This window comes from Hemibagrus wyckioides, linkage group LG26 (genome assembly GCF_019097595.1).
Source record: "Hemibagrus wyckioides isolate EC202008001 linkage group LG26, SWU_Hwy_1.0, whole genome shotgun sequence".
Lineage (NCBI taxonomy): Eukaryota > Metazoa > Chordata > Actinopteri > Siluriformes > Bagridae > Hemibagrus > Hemibagrus wyckioides.
In genome coordinates, this window is record NC_080735.1 from 2,628,876 (window position 1) to 2,650,710 (window position 21,835).

The window sequence follows — 21,835 nt, forward strand, 5'->3', positions numbered from 1 at the left end:
TCATGAACACCAGCTTTATCTGAAAGCAGAAAAGTGTACATTCCATCAGACCTCAATTCAGTTCCTCGGCTATGTCATCAGCCCCAAGGGTATCTGCATGGATGAGGGGAAGGTGGAAGCCATCTCTACCTGCCCTTTCCCCTGGACCATCAAAGACCTCCAAAGGTTCCTTGGTTTCTCCAATGTTTATCGTTGATTTAAAAAAAATTACAGTTCTGTTGTGGCTCATCTAACCAATCCGCTCAGGAATAAACCTAAGTCATTGTCTTGGACACCTGAGGCCACAAAAGCCATGACTGAACTCCAAAAGATTTTCACATCTGCACCTCTCCTGACCCATCCAGACCCAAACAAACCCTTTATAGTGGAGGTAGATGCATCCACCACAGGAGTAGGTGCACTGTTGTCACAGCATCAAGGAGACAAAGGCTCATCTCCATCCATTTGCCTTTTTCTCAAGGAAGATGACCCCTGCCGAACAAAATTATGATTTTGGAAACAGAGTTACTAGCCATCAAACTAGCTCTAGAGGAGTGGAGGCACTGGCTAGAAGGGGCCCGCCACCTGTTCATGCTACTCAGTGACCATTATATAATAATATACATAGAATACTTATGGGAAGCTAAGATGCTTAACCCCAGGCAGGCCAGATGGGCCCTCTTCTTTACCAGATTTAACTTCACTATCTCTTACTGTCCAGGGACCAAAAATACAAAAGAAGATCTGTCTCCACACTCCAGAGGCACCTCCCAAACAGCCTGAACCGAACATTCCTCCCAAATTACTTATCTCCCCTATCCAGTGGTCCCTGGATGAAGACATTGCAGCCACCAGTGTCTCTGATCCAGCTCCTCCAGGCTGCCCACCCGACTGCACATATGTCCCTAAATCCCAACGTCACCGGTTCATTCATTCGATGCACACTTCCTTGGGCACTGGTCACCCTGGAACCAATCAAACCCTCTCGCTACTACAAGGATACTTCTGGTGGCCAGGAATGGCTCAAGATATCAGAAGGTACGTGAGGGTCTGCCAGGAGTGTGCAATGGCCAAGACATCACGCCATCTCCCTTCAGGAAAATTGCTTCCACCACCCACTCCTCGGGTGTCCCTGGTCACACCTAGGAGTAGATTTCATAACTGACGTACCACCCTCTGAGTGGAACACTTGTATCCTGGTGGCGGTAGACAGATTTTCCAAAGCCTGCCATCTCGTGCCCCTCAAGGGCCTACCCACCACAATGGAGACTGCAGAGACACTTTTCCAACATGCCTTCAGAAATTTTGGTTAACCTGAAGACATTGTCTTGGACAGAAGGCCCCAGTTTGTTTCCAGAGTCTGGAAAGTTTTCTTCTTTCTTCTAGGTGTGACAGTCAGTCTGACCTCAGGTTACCACCCTCAGTCTAATGGCCAATCAGAAAGGAAGATTCAGGAAATTGGCCTTTACCTCCATACCTTTTGTCATAGCCACCAGAACTCCTGGCACTGGTACATTGCACGAGTATGCACAAAACTCCCTCTGTCAGCCAGCCACAGACCTCACACCATTCCAGTGCATACTTGGCTACTAACCATCTCTGTTTCCCTGGTCTGGAGAACCCTCAGAGGTATCAGTGACTCACTGGTCAGCACCTCCAACAGGAGGTAAGAAGGCAGAAGATTCATGCTGATGCTCGGAGAACCGCCACTCCCAGATATCATCCAGGACAAAAGGTTTGGCTCTCCACCAGAGACATTCAGCTGTGCCTCCCCTGCAAGAATCTGAGTCCCAGATTCATTGGTCCCTTCCTCATCACAAGACAGATCAAACAAGTCACATATGAACTCAAATTACCACCACAATACAGAATTCACCCCACTTTCCATGTAGCTTTACTCAAACCATAGGTCTCACCTGTCTCTTCTCCTTCCACAGTGTCTGGTGCGGTTGATGATCCCCCTCTCCTGATGGTGCTAGAGGATGGCACCATATATGCTGTCAAGGAGATCCTGAACTCCCGGCACCATGGTGGTCGTTATCTTGTGGACTGGGAGGACTACAGGCTGGAGGAAAGATCATGGGTCCACCGAGAGGACATTCTGGACCCTAACCTACCACACAGCTCACCCCGAGTGTCCAGCACCATGCGGCAGAGGCCGCCCACCAAGGCATCAGGGTCTTTGGCCATCAGGAGCAGGAGGTGGAGAGAGGGGTTCTGTCACCGGTATACCAGACTCCCTCACCAACCAACGCACCCAATCACCCGAATATTAATCTAGCACACCTGCACCTTGTTTCGTAATCACTTCCACTCCTCTATTTAAGTGCACTCTTTCCACTCAGTCACTGTCTGGTCTCGTACAAGACTCATGTTGAAAACTCCACGATTCTCTGCTACTATCATTCACCTGGTCCTCCATTCTCCGGATCGAGGTATTTCCTGTTATCCATTCTCTCCGTCTGCCCTTCAGTCACCTCTCTGTAAGCTGCATAGTATCGGACTCCACTTCTTCTGCTTCTCCACCCGTTTTATGAACATTATTAAACATACCCGTTTGGGTTTTGAAAATAAAGTCTGTGTCCAGTCTGGTTACCGTTACAACAGGGCTGGGTATTATTTAAAATATTAAATACCAATACCAATACCATGTAAGTACTTCATACTCATACTTCATAGGCGCATTGAATTAGAGCAAATCATTAGATTTTTACACAAATGCATTTGGAAAGTCTCCAAATTCTCATTTTGGGGTGTACTAACCCTTTCACTGAAGTTGCTAACTTAAGCTAACAAATTATACCTTATTGTAAAGTGTTACAGAAATGTTCACCTATAAATAGAACATTGATTACATGGTGAAAAAATGACATTCTAAATCCATTCTGACTTCTGCAGATCACAAAGGATATATTTTCAAGAATGTTGCAATGATGATTTCCATAAAATTTAAATAATAAATGACTTTGTTTACAGTAATACTCTCTTCAAATGTTTTGTTGTGGTTAAAGGTATAGTTCACCCAAAAATTAAAATTCTGTCATTTACTCACCCTCAAGTTGTCCCAAAACCATGAATTTCTTCTGCTAAACACAAAATATAATTTGCAAAATATCAGTAACCAGGCACTTTCTAGTCCCCATTGAAGTCCATAGTATTTTCTTTGCTCATACTATGGAAGTCAATGGGCTCCAGTAACTGTTTGGTTACCCACATTCTTCCAAATGTCTTTTATGTTTAACTGAAGAAGGAAACTGTTACAGGTTTGGAACAACTTGAGGGGGAGTAAATGATGACATAATTTATTTTCTGGTCAACTAACCCTTCAATCAGTCTATATTTGTGGCCAACATTCAGTCATTAACTTCCTCTGTTCAGGTGCTTCTTCGGCATAAACCCAGAAAAGGGCACCAAAGTTGAATCAAGGAAAAACAAAAAACAACTCCTAGTGAACGCCCAAGTCCTTACACTCATAGCAGACCTTGCTGATCACGAATGGAGAGCAGATTAAGGTTGGACAGAACCTTTTTTGACAGATGTCTGAAGATTCCGTTGGCAGTGATATTGCTTTTCAAATTTGAGTTATCTGGATTTACCCTGGAAGATGCTTGAACCTTTAATGTTGAAAACGACTTAAATGTGAGTGCTGTGCTCTTAGAAAGCTATTTTTTGCCCGAATACTGTTTTGTACTATACCAGTAATGATTTGAGCAGCCAACAAAACATTGTGAGTACCTAAAAAAAATGTCACCTGTTCATTAATATTTAGATGTTTTAACAATCTCTACATAAAACTTTTTTTTCTTGGATTCCTAGTTTGGAATTTCTGGAGTGTGTCAAAAGAGTAGTTTACTTATATTTACATAACTGATGATTTACTTACCCATAGGCCATCCAGGAAAGTTACGATTCATGATTAAGATTAAGGTTGATTAAGATTAATTTTAATTTCTCTTCTGATGAAGAAAGTAGGTTTAATACAATATGAAAGGAATAAAACAATTTCTACACTTAAGTTTTCCTACAGGAAGTTTTGTTTTGTGCATCTTAGATTGTAAAAAAGCTGTATGTTTATGCTTTCCAAGCATTTGGTTTATGATTAATACATTCTGTTAGTGGAATGGTTTGTGGTCTTGTTCAGGTTATTGAATGTGTTTCTTTCTGATAAAGATTGTAATCATTTTAAATGTTCTGCAAGTTGAAGCCAACATAAAATACATTGTTTTACAGCTGTTTTAAGGAGAAGTATGTATGGTTGTCCAAAGTATGTATTTACTATTGTCAGAGTACACACACACACTGGAAGCAGAGAGCAGGTTTAGCGCCACTTTAATCGGACACAGGTAGGCAGAAGGCAAAATGTAACTAAGGAAGTAAGCAAAACTAAACGGAGCTGGCAAAAAGGCAAGTAGATGAAACATGCAGAAATACTGCTCTATGGCAAGAGAAGAGACTAGTGGCTGTCACTATCACAGTCTTAATACTCGCCATTGTCCCTGACGAGTGAGCGCTTTAAATAGGCGCTGGGTAAATTAGGTGCAGGTGAACTAATTACAACTCAGGTGACTGTGAGCGAGGTAGTGTTGGGACTGGCGTGCCCGTGACAACTATGTTTGTGGCATTAAAATAAAAAGCGTATTTGCTTTTTATACCAGTTCTAGGTGTTCTTGTTTAAAAAAAAAAATTCTTTTACTCAAGTACTTTTTTTGGCAACCACAGCTGCCAGTTTTTTACCGTTTTTCACTTTTAAATATACCGTAAACATTCTGACCACAGCTACCTTTTTTTTTTTTTTTTTATACAGTTTATTCACTCTTCATCACAAAGTATTAGCCTCTCAATCCCTGACATTACTGAATAGGACTATTATTTGAAACATTAGCAATTCTTTCTAGATTTTTTACAGAATGTTATAATTAAAACTGACCCTAGTGTTTCCTACACAACTCAAATTAGAATTTTAAGACTAGAAGACAGAAACAGTGCAAATGGCTAAAATGTTATTGACATTTATTCTTACGTAAGCAAATGCACCAAATGTATACACCAAGGGCAATATCACAGGTCATCAAAAATGAGTAATATTGTGTCGATAAGGTAATTATCATGACAGGTCCAACTGTAAAATAATGACAGTTTACTGAAGTTCGCAATGAAACGACGGTAAAAGTTCGCAAACCCCAGGAAGCATTGAAGGTCCTTAATGGTGTGAGGTTGCGGCCAGTTCTTCACCACTTCCACTTTGGACTGATCCATCGCGATGCCCCCTGCGGAGATGACAGCCCAAGAACTGGATGATACGTCGGTGGAACTCGCACTTTTCGAGCTTAAGATAAAGCTGGTGACGGCGGAGATGGTTGAGCACCTGCTTGACATGACGAATATGCTCCGACCGGTTGGATGAATAAATGAGGATATCGTCTATGTACACAATCACGGACCGGTGGAGCAGGTCGCGGAAGACTTCATTCATAAAGTTCTGAAACACCGCGGGTGCGTTGGAGAGACCGTAAGGCATGACTCTGTATTCATAGTGCCCAGAAGGTGTAATGAATGCAGTCTTCCATTTGTCCCCGCGCCGAATGCGGATCAGGTTATAGGCGCTCCGCTGATCGAGTTTCGTGAAAAGACGAGCTCCACGGAGTTCTTCGAGTGCCGCAGGGACTAGAGGCAGGGGATAAGCGAACTTTACTGTCTGCGAGTTCAGATTTCTGTAATCGATACACGGCCGGAGGCCTCCATCCTTTTTTTGCCACAAAAAAGAAACTGGGGGAGGTGGACGGACGTATAGAACCTTGACGTAGCACCTCCTGAACGTACTCCTCCATAGCCCCTTGCTCCGGGATGGACAGAAGGCAAACACGCCCCTTGGGCATCTTTGCATCGGGCAGAAGGGTGATGGCACAGTCCCAGGGTTGATGTGGGGGCAGGTTAGTAGCGGCTTTTTTACTGAATACATCCCTGTAACTCCTGTATTCCGCAGGGATGTCCAATTCGGCGTTCTGGTGAGGACTTTCTACACTGGTTGCCCCCAGTATGCCGGTCACGGGATTCGGGATGGGGAGTACGCGTAGGCACGACCGGAAGCAATGGTCGCTCCATCGATCGATGCTCCTGGTGCTCCACCTGATGTAGGGCTGGTGGAGCACTAACCAGGGGTGCCCCAGGATGATGTCCACCCGGGCATCCTCCAACACCAGGAGTGAGAGCGTCTCCTTCTGTAGACAGCCAAATCGGAGGGTCACTTCTGGGGTGATCCATTGCACCAGCCCGCGAACCCAGCGGTTTCCCCTGAATGGTCGTAATCCGGTAGCGCATCGGGCTTCGTAAACATGGTATGTGGCAGGTGGACAAGACACGAGAGGAGATGAAGTTCCCCAATGCGCCGGAATCAAACAGCACGGATACTGCATGAAATTGAGACCCGTGCATTAGTGAGGCATTGTGATACCGCAGGTTGATTATTATAGACCTGAGGTGGATTGTACTCACCGCTGGGCGGGGTGGACGGACTGGGCAGTTTTGGATGGAGTGATCAGGCTCTCCACAGTACAGACAGAGTCCACACTGGCGCCGGTGCTGCCGCTCGCTCACGGACAGATGGTACTCGTCCGTCTGCATGGGCTCTGGAGCGGAGAATTCCTCCTGGGGTGAGGGATCGGACCTGTTGTTCCCTTCGATGGTGACCTCGGCGAGATGTTGGGACACACGCTGCGCCTTCAATAGGAAGGACTCTAGTCGTCATATAAGCAGACCAGGCAGAGTCGTCATATATAGCCATCTGCCTTCGGATGTCGAGCTGTAACCCCCGCCGGTAAGCCGCGAGTAGCGCCGACTCATTCCAATCACTAGATGCCGCCAGCGTGCGGAAGCGCAGAGTGTACTCGCAGACGGTGTCTTTTCCTTGCCGCAGAGTAAACAGCTCGTCATGAACCAAAAGGGCAGACGCACTCGCGCCGAAGACCGCCTTGAAGTGGGCCAGGAAATCCGCTAAGGAGGCGAACACTGGGCTCTCGGATGTCCATAACGCCTCTGCCCAGCGTCTGGCCTCACCGGACAGTAGCAAGAGGATGAAGGCGATCTTCGCGCGGTCGTCGGAGAACTGCTGGGGAACAACCTCAAATGGTGCCTCCCCAACCCTGGACACGGAAGAAGTGTAACACAATGAAAGCAAATCGCTGTTCCATCAAATATTACCTGTGTTTTGTTTATTTGTTTATTGCTTGGTATACTATATTTGAATGGTAAAATGTCACATTCTTGAGGCATCTTTGCCTTACAACATTATTAAACCTTACCTCCACTCTGCTTGTCTCCAAGTCTTCTGGAATTCTAATTGCAAGAATATAAATAAATGTCAGAAATGTCAGATATCCTTACTCTGTAAGTTTTTTTCAAAAAATATTTTTAATTTGTTTGTATAGGTTTTGAAACCTCTAATTTTCCCTTAAGATTTTCATTTAAGTGATAGGAAAGGAAAATAATATGCAAAATTCATTCACTTCATTTTGATTAGAATGGCAGTGGATCCAGAGCCTTATTCAGGATGCCTTATTATAACCACAGATTAATCTGCACATCCATGTCTTGTTTTACAGGGTGTGAGAAAAGAAAATGTAAAAGTAAAAACATTGCTAGTAGTAAGTTAGTTTGTTTGTTTTAATGGAACACTATGATCCCAGGAATGCCCAATACAAGTCCATCACAGGACACCACGATCACTGACTCGCTCATATGTATGAGAATTTTCAATAGTATGAGTGTGCACACATTTTAGTTTACATTACAATTCTATCACTATTGTACTTCATTTTCAAAACTACTTTCTGCAAAAATACCTCACCTGGAGAAGTAGGATGAGCAGTTGGAGTTGGAGTGGAATAAAATAATCCCATTTCCTTACTGATGTTAATGATGGATGAGAATAATGATAGTGGTGGAAAACACTCACAAAATTCTCACACTGCTACTAAGTCCTGTGTTCAATCATTATGGGTTATAACCGGAAAGTAATGTGTACTGACATTTTTGTAAGAAGGAAATGAAATAAAATCATATATATTTTTATAAACATTGAGCAAAAATAGACTAAAATCACTTACCTTGGAATGTTGTGCTGGACTGAGGTGTTGAGTGTGTTTTTATTAGTGGTATCAGCTTGGGAGTTGTCATAATTGTGCAGACGACACCTATATGACTATTTGTATAGTTTCACTTTCACGTGAGAATTACTTTTGCTAATTGATGTATATTCTCCCAATAATAATAATAATAATAATAATAATTAGAGACTTTAGAAATTTGATTGTTTCTAAAGAAAAGGATTATTGTATCCTGTCATATTTAAGATGTACAAATTCCTTAAACTACACACATAAAACATTTTATTTATTATTATTGAATATTGTATTTGTGTACCTGGTGGCTTTTAGCTATCAGGATAACAAACAACACTATTAGCTTGAGGGATTTTTTTTGGCAGGATAAACCTCACCATTGTACTTCACCATTGGGAGTAGACACCATTACAAATGATGCAGTCATCTGTACCTGTTTAGCCATATATTAGCTTCAGTAAACATGTTATCTGCACCTGTTGCTGTTTACTGTGTGTGTGTGTGTGTGTGTGGAGCAGCTGCCTGACCCTCGCCTCCAACACAAAGAGCAGACCAGAGCTGTGAACAGGGCTGAAGAACTAAATTCAAATATTTCACTTAAATGTTTATAAAATTTGAATTCTAAGACATTATTTCATTTCAGTGAAAATACCAGTGACACCAGAGTTTTACAACAGTTGTCCACAAGAGGGCGGAATGAATAAATACAAACCAAACAGCACTCTGAACAACTAGATGTAAACAAATTGCATTTATTTTTAAAGGGCAGATTAAAAAAAATAAAAAGTTTTAACCTAGGCTCTCAGGCCAGTTCCAGTTGTAATTTTTACGCTGTTTTAGTCATATTTGTCTCTCGAAGAAAGTATCCTTTACATTTAGTCTGTGATTTGATCATATCATATTTATTCAGTTTGAAATAGCATCACATTTTAGTCAGCAACATTTTAGTTCACAGGAAATAGCACAAATTCAAAATACTGCTATCAAACTATATTTTATATCTTGCTGATATAAACTGGGCAGACAAATTAACAGTACAACAGCAGCCGAAATTACAGCCTCCAAAATAAGCATACAGTTGAATCAACGCCTCTGCACCATCTTGGGTAAAAAAGAACAGTTTTTTTGCAGGACTGTTGGATTAGACCGCTTTAGCTTGATGCACCTAACAGTAAAAAGAAACAAGAACTTGCAATATGTCCTGTACTTAAATGACAAGAATGAGAAAATAAGTATGTGTACCCTTGTTTCAACTTGATAGGTGTCACAGACTCCACCCCTCGTCAGCACACTCGCACTCCTTATTGTAATTGATTGCACCTGCTCCTTGTTTTCTGTGCACGCACTTCCCTACTTAATCTCCTCTCCTTCACTCCTTCGGGGTCTGATCTTGGACGTAGAGGCTTGCATGCATACTCACGGAGGTAGGGTCTTGCATGCATGTGGACTCTCGGGCGTAGACTCTGACCCCCTTTCTTTCCGCTCCCTATCACTAGCACTTTCCTTAGCGTTTCTCCACTACTCTTTCCCTTCCTCTCTACTTCTTGCTCCAGAGCGTTACTCCGCTCGCTTTCCCTTCCTCTCTACTCCTTGTTCCAGAGTGTTACTCCGCTCGTTTTCCTTCCTTTCCTTCCCTTCCTCTTCACTCCTTGTTCCAGAGCGTCACCCCGCTCTCCCCTCTCCTTCCTTTGTTGTATATTCCTTAATAAACGTACCCCTCCGGAGGTTTATCTACTTCTGTTCATGTCTGTCATTCAGCTACAGTCCGCCCATTACAGAAGATCAGACCGCAACCTACAAAGAGTGTTTCCTGCACCACAGGAGACCTCCAGATCTCAGGCCGCTGCGTCATTCCTCGCGGTACTCCACGTGCTGCCTGGCTCGGAAAGGATGAGCTCTGCCAGTTCCGGGGTTACTCCTTCTCCATACTCTGGCTCAGCAGAAGATTACGGTGGCTCCCTGTGGCAAGGCTCCCTCACAATGGAATCCTTCATACAGAAGGCTACCCAAGGTGCGGCATGCAGGACGCTCTTCATGGAAGGCAAAAGGACACATGGTTCTCAGAACTGCCACTGCCGACCAGAAACTGACTTCCCCCTCCAAAAGCAGCTGCAGCACTCCTGCAGGTGGATTACTTTAGACTTCTCCGCTCTGAGTATCTACCTCCCCCGGGTGCTGCTCTTGCTAATGCAGTGGGGATTGGAAGATGACATTGTATTAGCCAGCTCCTCCAAGTGTCCTCCCAACCTCATGTACATTTTATAGACTTGTTCATTGTCTTTCTACTTTGTCTTACCTGTCTTTCCTTCTCTTTCCAGAGTCTGGTGCTGCCGCTGACCCCCCCTCTCCCTATGGGGGTTGAGGACCCAGCTGTGCATATTGTCCAGGATGCCCTGATCTGTCATTGCACGCTTCTGTGTTTCGGTCCTCAGGAGCGGACCGTGGAGGGGGGGGGTTCTGTCACAGGCGTGCCGGACTCCACCCCTCGTCAGCGCACTCGCACTCCTTATTGTAATTGATTGCACCTGCTTATTGTTTTCTGTGCACGCACTTCCCTACTTAATCTCCTCTCCTTCACTCCTTCGGGGTCTGATCTCAGACGTAGAGGCTTGCATGCAGACTCACGGAGATAGGGTCTTGCATGCGGACTGTCGGGAGTAGACTCTGACCCCCTTTCTTTCCACTCCCTATCACTAGCACTTTCCAGAGCGTTACTCCGCTCGCTTTCCCTTCCTCTCTACTCCTTGCTCCAGAGCGTTACTCCGCTCGCTTTCCCTTCCTCTCTACTCCTTGCTCCAGAGCGTTACTCCGCTCGCTTTCCCTTCCTCTCTACTCCTTGCTCCAGAGCGTTACTCCGCTCACTTTCCCTTCCTCTCTACTCCTTGCTCCAGAGCGTTACTCCGCTTGCTTTTCCTTTCTCTCTACTCCTTGCCCCAGAGAGTTACTCCGCTCGCTTGAAATGTCCAAATTGGGCCCAAAGTATCAATATTTTGTGTGGCCACCATTATTTTCCAGCACTGCCTTAACCCTCTTGGGCATGGAGTTCACCAGCGCTTCACAGGTTGCCACTGGAGTCCTCATCCACTCCTCCATGATGACATCACAGAGCTGGTGGATGTTAGAGACCTTGCACTCCCCCACTTTCCGTTTGAGGATGCCCCACAGATGCTCAATAGGGTCGGGAGACATGCTTAGCCAGTCCATCACCTTTACCCTCAACTTCTTTAGCAAGGCAGTGGTCGTCTTGGAGGTGAGTTTGGGGTCAGTATCATGTTGGAATACTGCCCTGTGGCCCAGTCTCCGAAGGGAGGGGATCATGCTCTGCTTCAGTATATCACAGTACAAGTTGGCATTCATGGTTCCCTCAATGAACTGTAGCTCCCCAGTGCTGGCAGCACTCATGCAGGCCCAGACCATGACACTCCCACCACCATGCTTGACTGTAGGCAAGACACACTTATCTTTGTACTCCTCACCTGGTTGCCACCATACATGCTTGACACCATCTGAACCAAAGAAGTTTATCTTGGTCTCATCGGACCACAGGACATGGTTCCAGTAATCCATGTCCTTAGTCTGCTTGTCTTCAGCAAACTGTATGCCGGCTTTCTTGTGCATCATCTTCAGTAGAGACTTCCTTCTGGGACGACAGCCATGCAGACCAATTTGATGCAGTGTGTGGTGTATGGTCTGAGCACTGACAGACTTACCCCCACCCCTTCAACCTCTGCAGCAATGCTGGCAGCACTCATACGTCTATTTCCCAAAGACGACCTCCGGATATGACGCTGAGCATGAGCACTCAACTTCTTTGGTGGACCATGGTGAGGCCTGTTCTGAGTAGAACCTGTCCTGTAAAACCGCTGTATGGTCTTTCCCACCGTGCTGCAGCTCAGTTTCAGGGTCTCGGCAATCTTCTTATAGCCTAGGCCATCTTTATGTAGAGCAATAATTCTTTTTTTCAGATCCTCAGAGAGTTCTTTGCCATGAGGTGCCATGTTGAACTTCCAGTGACCAGTATGAGAGGGTGTGAGAGAGATAACACCAAATTTAACACACCTGCTCCCCATTCACACCTGAGACCGTGTAACACTAACGAGTCACATGACACCGGGGAGGGTAAATGGCTAATTGGGCCCAATTTGGACATTTCCACTTAGGGGTGTAGTCACTTTTGTTGCCAATGGTTTAGACATTAATGTCTGTGTGTTGAGTTATTTTAAGGGGACAGCAAATTTACACTGTTATACAGGCTGGACACTCACTACTGTACATTGGAGCAGAGGGGCATTTCTTCAGTGTTGTCACATGAAAAGATATAATAAAATATTTACAAAAATGTGAGGGGTGTACTCACTTTTGTGAGATACTGTATATGGGCACTCTTAAGTGCGAAGCTGTTTTACCTTCTTATGCCTACCTGGCTAAGGTTAATATTCGCTAACATTAGCTGTAGCCCGCCATAAGTTTTTACTTTGTCCCTAAGATGATGCTATAACGCTTTAGCCTGTATTTGTAAAAAACAAAATTATGAAATAAAACCTAATCATATTAAATATTAATTCATGTTGAATAACTTACCTATAAAAAAGTTTTTGCTTCTAGACTGCAAATTCCAAGTCCATGTGGAAGGTTCCAGTGAGGAGACTCGTGCTGCACTACTCCACATGTGCAGACCCCAATTTGCTTTTTCTCTCTGGGAATGCAAAGTTTCATGTCCAGTTTACTTAATTAACTTAGTATTATAATTGTTTGATGTAAAAAAAAGGGGCATTACTCACATTATGTTAGTTAAATTAACAGGATAATGAGTTAGAAGTAAAGCATACTGATATATTTTAAGGAAGCACAAGTGTTACCTTTTACAGTGTGTACTTTGAAAAAAAAAGGGCACCAACTTCAGAAAAAAATAAACATGGAGAGGCAGAAGTAAGAAAGTGGTGAATTAATTCTAATTAGATTAGATTAGATTAGATTCAACATTACTGTCATTGTACAAAGCAAATAAAATACATTTACCATATTAGTTAGTGGTATAAACTCTATTAAGGGAATATCACTGAATATATGTTTCCCAGTCGCAAAATCATAATAGATGTATACATATACACAGATGCCTATATTTAATAAACTTTTGTTTAACATGCAAGAAAATTGTTAGTGCAATTAGCATAATAAAGATTAAAATGTTCATGTAAAGATCAGACAATAGTAAAAAAATAAAACAAAACAACACAACATATATACTCATGGTTTATGATTGCACACATCTACTGGTTATAATGGTCAAAATGTTGATGTTGTTCTAAAATACTTTCACTTTCAGTTTATTGTAAATCATGCTCTTTCTAGAAGTCTTCAAACATCCCTATGTGACTGTGTGTGTGTGTGTGGGTGTGGGTGTGTGTGTGTGTGTGCGTGTGTGTGATACAGAGACAAAGGGTTGAAAGAGGGTAATAATCCAGTACTACTGTACTAAACTGTTGCTTTATTTTACATCTACCTAGAACTTCATACACATTTACAGACGTATTTGAGGAGTTAGGTATAGCACATATATCAGTGAATGTTTTTGCATTATTTAAAAAATTAAACCAATATAAAGTAAATTATTTAATATATTACAGACGTTTCCTGCAAAGGCGGTGAACAAAATTCCCCTTCGAAATCAACAAAATATATGAACAAGCCAATGTGGTCAAGTGATGTTACATTTTCTATACGCTTTCCTGCAAGCCACAAACCAGTTTTACATCAACAAACATGTTCTAATATGTGATTGTTATAATAATAAATTAGGGTAGTGTAAATATTAAGTTAATAATTTAACCAAACATCCACGGATTATCTTTTGAACATGATTTGATCTTACTTTCACTTTCCATTTCTATGAAATGCCTCCATTTCTAAGAATGCATGATGAGAAAAAGAGGAGGAGCCTCCAAATGATGCTATAAAACTGGCAGTACTGAAGGATGCAGTAGATCTGTGCAACCATAAACCGTGAGTATATGTGATTATTTTTTTTACCATTGTCTGATCTTTACATGAACATTTCAATCTTTATTATGCTAACTACACTTTAATAATTTTCTTGCATGTTGAACAAAAGTGTATTAAATATAAGCATATGTGTATATGTATACTGTACATCTATCATGATTTTGCAACTGGGAAACATAAATATAGTGATATTCCCTTATTAGAATTTATACCACTTACTATTCATGCCACTGGTTAGATGCTAATTATATTTCATTTACTTTTTTAGGGATGCACGATATTTTGTCGGGCCGATATGGGTGACGTCATTTTTATTGCTCCGATAAATAAATTAAATCCGATAATCAGATCAGATAAAGTATGCTTGCTGGTAAATCAATCAATAAGTATGATTTATCGGAGATCCATCCTCTTTCCGAGTGCACGTGACTGCAGCTGTAACCTGTAATGACTCTCAGCCTGTGTCGCGTTTATTAGTTCATCATCTGTGAACATGTCTTCACCGGTCTGGAAGTTTTTCTCGGTGGCAGCGGAGGGCAATGCCATGGCTATTTGCAGCGCTTGTTCAGCAAGGATTCTGAGAGGAGGAAAAAAGGCGTCAAGTTTTAACACCACAAATCTTATATCTCACTCTCAGGGTCGTCATCGCAGGGAAGCTTGTATTAAAATAAAATCAAGCAGCCGCGGCAGCAGTAGATACTAGCCCTAGGCCGGGGCGTATCTAGAATTTGAAAACATCAGGGGCTGAGCCCGAAACATCAGGGGCTACTTAGGGAGAGGGGGTAAGCAAGAATAACACGTTTTGTAAGAGCATTTTAATGTAATATTGTTTAATAATAAACACAAATTGACACAAACAGCATGTAACTTTTCATTCAATCTTTTTTCTGACTCCTCCCATCATTTCTTGCTACTAAAAAAGGAGTTCATTAAATTCATGACATTTTCTCTCTCACAGGTATGCCATGCAATATTATCTCTTACTGCGTGTGTGTGAAGCTGTGCCGTGCAGATCCTTTATTATTACTATTATTTTACAATAATCTATATTATACATGCACCTATTATTTCATTCCTGATTTCTGCTGTCACTACTGTAGGAATTATTCTTTGTTCATTTTTTAATTTTTTTTACAGCTTCTCTTCTCTTATTGTTCTCTCATCTCTCATTCTCTCATCTGTCTTACTGCTTGTATCTTGTCTACTTGATGCTCTTGGTGACTTTTCTATACTATTTTTTTGAGGGTGGAATCATCAGAGAGTATCTCAGAGACTTGAGCAAAACGGTCAGTTATCATACTAGTATTTCTAGTGCTGAGAATTCCTTTATCAATAAACAGAACAGCCGAATGATGGAGTCTGTTCTGGTCCAAGTCATGTCTGTATTTTAACTTAAATACTGCATTAGGTGAATAATAGAAAGTCATGATGTTCAGACTGTAATGTCTTAGTGCTTTAACAGTTTAGATTTTATTTAGATCTATCTTTAGGATGATTTAATTTAAGGCTTTTGTACATATTGGGTATGGAATAATAATCTAAAGGGTCCTATATGCCAGGGGGTTTTAGAATCAAACAAAAAGACACAACATACATTTGTTAGCTGACTTTTATCAACTGTGTTAACATTAAAAATTAAAAGTTAGACTTTTATCTGAATAATAAGATTGTTGTGTTTTCTGACATTTTTTATTGCTGTCGCGCTCAACACATTTACCTACATGATAAAACGTTCTCCTTAATGTGAAAGGGAAGGGTTCATTAGGATTGATTCTGGAGTCTTCAATTGGATCTCGTCACCCCTCCCCCATTGCAAAGCGCCATCTACAGGTGTGGCGGTGAACAGCAGAGAAAGCATTTGTCAATGTGAAAAGGATGATTTCAGGGAATAATAAAAATAAATAAATATTAGATTAATTTCAAATTTGGAGGGATGCCTGTTATTGTTATTCAGACAGGAAATGTCAAGGTTTTTTCACTGTGAAAAATTAGGCCTACTGTAAATTAATTAACTGGCAATACATTATTACAAAAAATATAGTAATTTCAGTATTGTAATTACACAGAATTATGGTATCATTAAAAATAAAAAAAATAATAACCAGTCTGAAATATTTTTTGTTGTTGTTTTTTAAATTACTGAGATTAACGGGAAAGTCAGCAGATGCCAAATGATGAGGCCTTATAAGAAAAAGTGTTAAACAGCTGAATTATTGATGTCAGTGTGATGTCAATATGACATAAGTTTCACATCTAAAACATGACATTGATTTGATGTAAATTGAACGTCAAACATTTTGGCCTACATGTATAATAAACCAATTTCAGTATAGGATTAACTTCCTATTTTTAACCAATTACCACTGGAAGAAATTGCCTTCCAAACTGAATTTAAAATAATGTTATACAGCATCTTGATCAAGTCTTGACTAATATTTGACATCAAATTGATATCAATGTGCCTGCTGGGGGGTTAGTCACGTGATGTGTAAGCGGCGCTGCGCAGACCGATAGGTGTAGGAAATTAAAGTATTGAGTATTGAGAGAGAGTATTTTGGTGTGTGTGTGTGTGTGTGTGTGTGTGTGCGGAGAGAGATGTCAGTCAAAATCATGTACAGTAACGGCAACAGTGCTCAACTAAAAAATTTCATTAATTCCTCTACACTCCTAGCGACGCCCCTGGCACTAGGCCTAAAACACAGAGCATGTGACTTAAGGTCTATATACCTTCATCATCCTCATGCACTAAAAAGGTTGAATAGATGCATTTCTTTGTTATGCATGAAATACTTGAATATAAATTTGTTGTTAATGAGTTGTGTTAAACCCACTCTGTTCTTATTGTAGTGCCTTACACAAAAAACAAAAACATCTGAAGAGTCAGGACTGATGTTTGCTATTACAGTTAGGCCAGAGCTACTAAAATATCAGTTTCATCAGTGCATCTTAGATTTTCTATTCTCCTGGGTGCACAAACTGCAGATTATAGGAAAATTCTAATATAAAAATATGAACTTATTGGTTATCAGTATCGGCCATGAGAAGGACTTAATGATCGATTATCAGTATCGGTTTAAATTTTCATATCGTGCATCCCTACTCTTTATATGTACTTTGCACAATGACAATAAAGTTAAATTTAATCTAATCTAATCTAATCTCATTAGAATTATTTTAGGGTCTGTGCTTCTCTGTCACTTTCTTGCTTCTGCCTCTCCATGCAGATTTTTTTTCTGAATCAGTTGCCATTTTTTTCCAACTGACATTTCCAGTGCAATAATGAATTATATCACAATGGGAGCTCTCAGATTTATCATTTAAGAAGAGATATAGACCTGTGCATAACAAGGAAATAACATATGCTCCTCTTCTGTTTAATTTGTTTTTCATAATAATGCATTTTAATTCAATTTTATTTTTTTATTTTTTCCATCAGGATTTTTAAACACAATTCATTTTAATTGTGTGAAATGGGAGGAGAAGAATCTAAACCACCTCCTCGTCAACCTTCACCTCCACCTCCTAAACTCGGTAAGACAAATTAAAAAATTCCATTCAGTCATTCACATAGAAATTGTTGTGATTGTGATCAGTGTGTTGTGATCAGTGTCTATGCACTATTCTAACATGCATGTTTTAGTAGCTATAACCTGTCAGTGCCACCATCTTTCTGAGATTTCAGAAAGTAATTGGCTTACATTAATACATGAATTAATCACATTAACCCCACCTCACTCACTACACTACTTTAAATTTAAGATAAGCAATTAAATCATGTTTTGTTGAAAAATATAATATTTTTACATAAACTATATGGATTATTTTTCTTAAATCTTACTGACCACTTAGTCCTTTTTTAGTGTAGCTGTAACCACAAAATATTACTCTCACGGCCGGGATCCTTGCCCTAGGCGGGGCTCGAACCTGGCCATCCGTGGTGCACATGCACATGCCAACACGCGACTAAATGCAGACCCAGACACAGGATTCAGCAAAGTGCTGCTTTTATTCACATGAAGACACGACATGGGAAGACTAACAGGATACGAGACATGGCATGGTTAAAAAAGGAAAATAAAGATGGAACAGGTAGCCAGATCAACTCAGGAGCATAGACGGACTGGACCCACGGAACAAATAAAAGTTAAACAATCATGGACAAGGACATGCACAGAAGGATCCCTATTTATAGATATTAGGGTAAACTGGTTACAGGTGACACAATCAGGAGAGAGAACAATAGGACAGGCATAACTCGAAAGACACACAAAAAAGCAGGCTTCTAGGGTTCACCTGCCAGCTCCCTCCTCAGGCCTGGCAGGGAACAGTCCAGCAATTCCTGACAATTACATTGAAATTCATGTTTTGTGTTTTAAATACACTAGAAAAAGGCTATTTTATTATAATTGATCAAACCTGTCAGAAATAGCAAATTAGGTTTGCTGCATAACCAGAACACTGTAGATATTCTGAATTCTGAATACATATGTATGACTGCACTGTTTATGTAAATGTTGAATTTGGATGTCTGTTTTTCAGAATTTGATGAACCATGGAGAAAAATGCCTTGGGGGTAAGTTTCTTTTATTATATAGAAAAAAAACCTCATTACCTTGAGTGAGAATTATTGTTTATTTTATACAGTCTGTACATGTGATTGTTTTTGTTTTCTAGAAAAAATAGTGAGATTGAACAGAAACTGAGGGACTTCAAGCTCAAACACCCAAGTGTTCGGTTTGTCAGGATTCTGCTTATCGGTGATGTTGGAGCAGGAAAGTCCAGCTTTATAAACTCAGTCAGTAATGTTTTCCAAAAACGAATCACCTGTGATGCTCTTACTAATACAACCAGTGGAACGAGTTTTACAAAAACTGTAAGTATTTTAGAATTAAGCCCACTGATTATTTCTTCTTCTTTTTTTGCTGGATGGGAAATCAAATTGAAATACATAAGAATGAGATTTTTACTGTTCCTTTTGAACTGACTTTCTACTGAATCTATTTGAGATATTCTTACTATTATTTACAAATAAATAAATGTTACATTTATTTGGAATACACGTTGGACAAATAAATGAGTGACCAGCAACAGCTGATCTCTTATATATCTGAACTTGTTTTACAGTACGAAACATATTACATTGAACGAAAGGATGGATCCCATTTGCCTTTTGCATTCAGTGATGTCATGGGGCTTGAAGACGAAGAAAAAGGTGCAAGTTCAGAAAACATCATCAAAGCCTTAAGTGGCTTTCTTCAGGAAGGATTCAATGTGAGAAAAGTTAATGTTACTTGACCAGAAAGAACAAACAAATAATTATATTCATAAATAGCATTTTGAACCATTGTTCAAGTTCCTGATTTCAGAAATTTTGTATATTTTTGGCTGATGTATAGGCTTATTTATTTATTTATTTATTTATTTATTTATTTATTTATTTATTTATTTATTTATTTATTTATTTATTTATTTTCTTATTTTCTGTACACTTTGTACAGTTTGATCCTACATCGACTAAGTCTATGAATGATCCTGGCTGCAGAAGCAACCCAAGTCTTGACGATCAAACCTGCTGCCTGGTCAACATTGTAGCAGCAGACAAAATATCATTAATGAAAGATGGGGTCTTTAATAAGATGAACAAAATCCGTGAGGCAGCTTCAAAACTGAGTAAGACTAATTGATATACACTATCATTTTGTTAAATGGAGAGAAATACATATACTCTTAAAATACTTTGTGTGTGTTTTCCAAATAGTGTACTAGTAAATAATTACGCTCCATCAAATTGTGGCTGAATGCCTATAGGATATATTTAGAGTTGGCAACATAAATCCAAAACTTATATTAATCTTTGCTTCTTCTTAAGCAGAGAAACATGGTGGTGGTGGTGAAGCATAATTGCCACTTTGATTTAACAATATATTATCAAAATGCATTATTTATTATTCAGTTTCTTCTCCAGTAAAGTAAACATGTTAAAGGTTAAAAGGTATGTTAGTATGTTGACAGCTTACATTAAGTTAATTTATAACTTTATTCTTTTACTTTAAACTTTATTATTACAGTTACTGTATGCCTAAAAATCATCTTCATTCAATTCCACTGTTTTTGAAGGATTTTCAGCCAAAACATGAACATCTGAGGTCCAAATTTCAGCCATAATGTGCACAAATATTATTAAATCTGTTATTCTAAATTCTATTAAATCTTGTTTATTACTAAATTATGAACACAGCCCTCAGTGAAAAGTGCAGTATTGACTATTAATTTTGTAGAAAATTTTCCTCAAATTGCATCGATTGATTATAAATCTGATATTTATCGTATCATTCAGAAATACCTCAAGTAATCATCGTGACAAGACCCGATTTAGCATGCCCACTGGTTCACCAGGACATAAGGAAGATCTACACCAGCAAGAAGATCAAAGAGAAGGTAATTAATTAATTAATTATAAGGACATGATATAAGGAAATGTCCCATAAATCATCCTCATTAAGGGTATTTTTTTACTCTAAGTAAGTGTTATTGTAAAGTGAAACTGAGTGAAACCTTCATAGAAAGCCTTCACTTGTCTTTCCTTTCTTTCATCCGTTTCTATTTTTCTATTTATTTCTTTTTTCCAGATGCAGGAGTGTAGTAATCGGCTGGGGATTCCCATGAATCACGTCTTCCCTGTGAAGAACTACCATGAGGAGATAGACCCAGATGATAACATGGATCTTCTGATTCTCAAGGCACTTGATCAGATTGTGAACATCGCTGCTGACAAGTTGAAGAAAAAATCCTTTAACTCTGGTGAGAAAGCTGAGTAAAGCCTCAGATCTCAATGCCTCAGTGAGATTAGTGTTACACAAAGTGCTCCATTAAACATTTAAAAATATATATTAGGATTACAGCTATTACTAAATGGAGAAAGTAACCAAGTATGCTTTGCTAAAATATTAAGTGGAATGCAATAGTCTGTCTTTATGCCATTTATGAACATTAGTTTAGGCTACTTTAAAGTTACAATAAGATTTCTTTAAGATTTCACAACTCAGAGTTACTACTCTACATGTAACAATGGGAAAGTTTTGTTATGATGAAGTAAGACTATTAAAAGAATGTCTCACGTCAGTCTCAGTCATGCAAACTCAGACCTTCAGTCTAGCTGATCAGCCAGTAAATCATCAGAAACATAGATTTCTATTGCATTGCACGTTTATGTTTTTTTGCAGCATGGAACAGTCTAAAGAACATGTAATATTAGAAATGTCTGAAATAAACAACATATTGTGAAGTTGTGAGGAGGTTTTTTTTTAACTGATTATTAAATTCTTTATCACATAAATAAACTCTGACTGAGGTGTTAAAATTCTCAATATTAATTGAACATAACGAGTAAACAAACTGCACAGCTGATGTACAGTGTTTCATGTAAAGAGTAAATTCATGGTTAGAAGTTTAACACAGCAAAGATAACGGTAGAAATTCTGATGGTCCAAAATACTTTCACTTTCAGTTTACAGTAAATCATGTGCTTACAAGCAGTGTTATCAAAGTTTAAATGTGTGTGTGTGTGTGTGTGTGTCATAGAGAGAGAAAGGGTTGCAACAGGGTAATGATCCAGTAGTGCTAAAATTCTTTTTCTTTTTTTTTGGTTGATATGGAGTGGCAAACTTAATGATCTTTCCTGCTAGAAATAACATTAGCCACGTAAAATGAAACAACATATCATTAACAATAGCATT

At 39.9% G+C, this 21,835-nt stretch overlaps 1 protein-coding gene across 5 annotated transcripts; it reads left to right on the forward strand.

Annotated features, from left to right (window-relative positions):
- Positions 1-14,048: 14,048 nt before the first annotated feature.
- Positions 14,049-21,388, forward strand: LOC131346521 (interferon-induced protein 44-like). 5 transcript variants are annotated; one of them, XM_058379985.1, is made up of 9 exons: positions 14,049-14,099; positions 14,737-14,881; positions 17,536-17,630; positions 18,639-18,672; positions 18,774-18,972; positions 19,224-19,370; positions 19,598-19,769; positions 20,437-20,537; positions 20,729-21,388. In XM_058379985.1, the coding sequence occupies exons 3-9, from the start codon at positions 17,570-17,572 to the stop codon at positions 20,915-20,917; spliced, it is 903 nt and encodes a 300-aa protein (XP_058235968.1). In that variant the 5' UTR covers positions 14,049-14,099; positions 14,737-14,881; positions 17,536-17,569; the 3' UTR covers positions 20,918-21,388. The 5 variants fall into 5 exon arrangements, with proteins under 5 accessions (XP_058235968.1, XP_058235971.1, XP_058235969.1 ...); XM_058379986.1 differs by lacking the exon at positions 14,049-14,099 and adding an exon at positions 15,022-15,057 and having other exon boundaries at positions 14,161-14,881; XM_058379988.1 differs by lacking the exon at positions 14,737-14,881 and having other exon boundaries at positions 14,073-14,099.
- Positions 21,389-21,835: the final 447 nt, after the last annotated feature.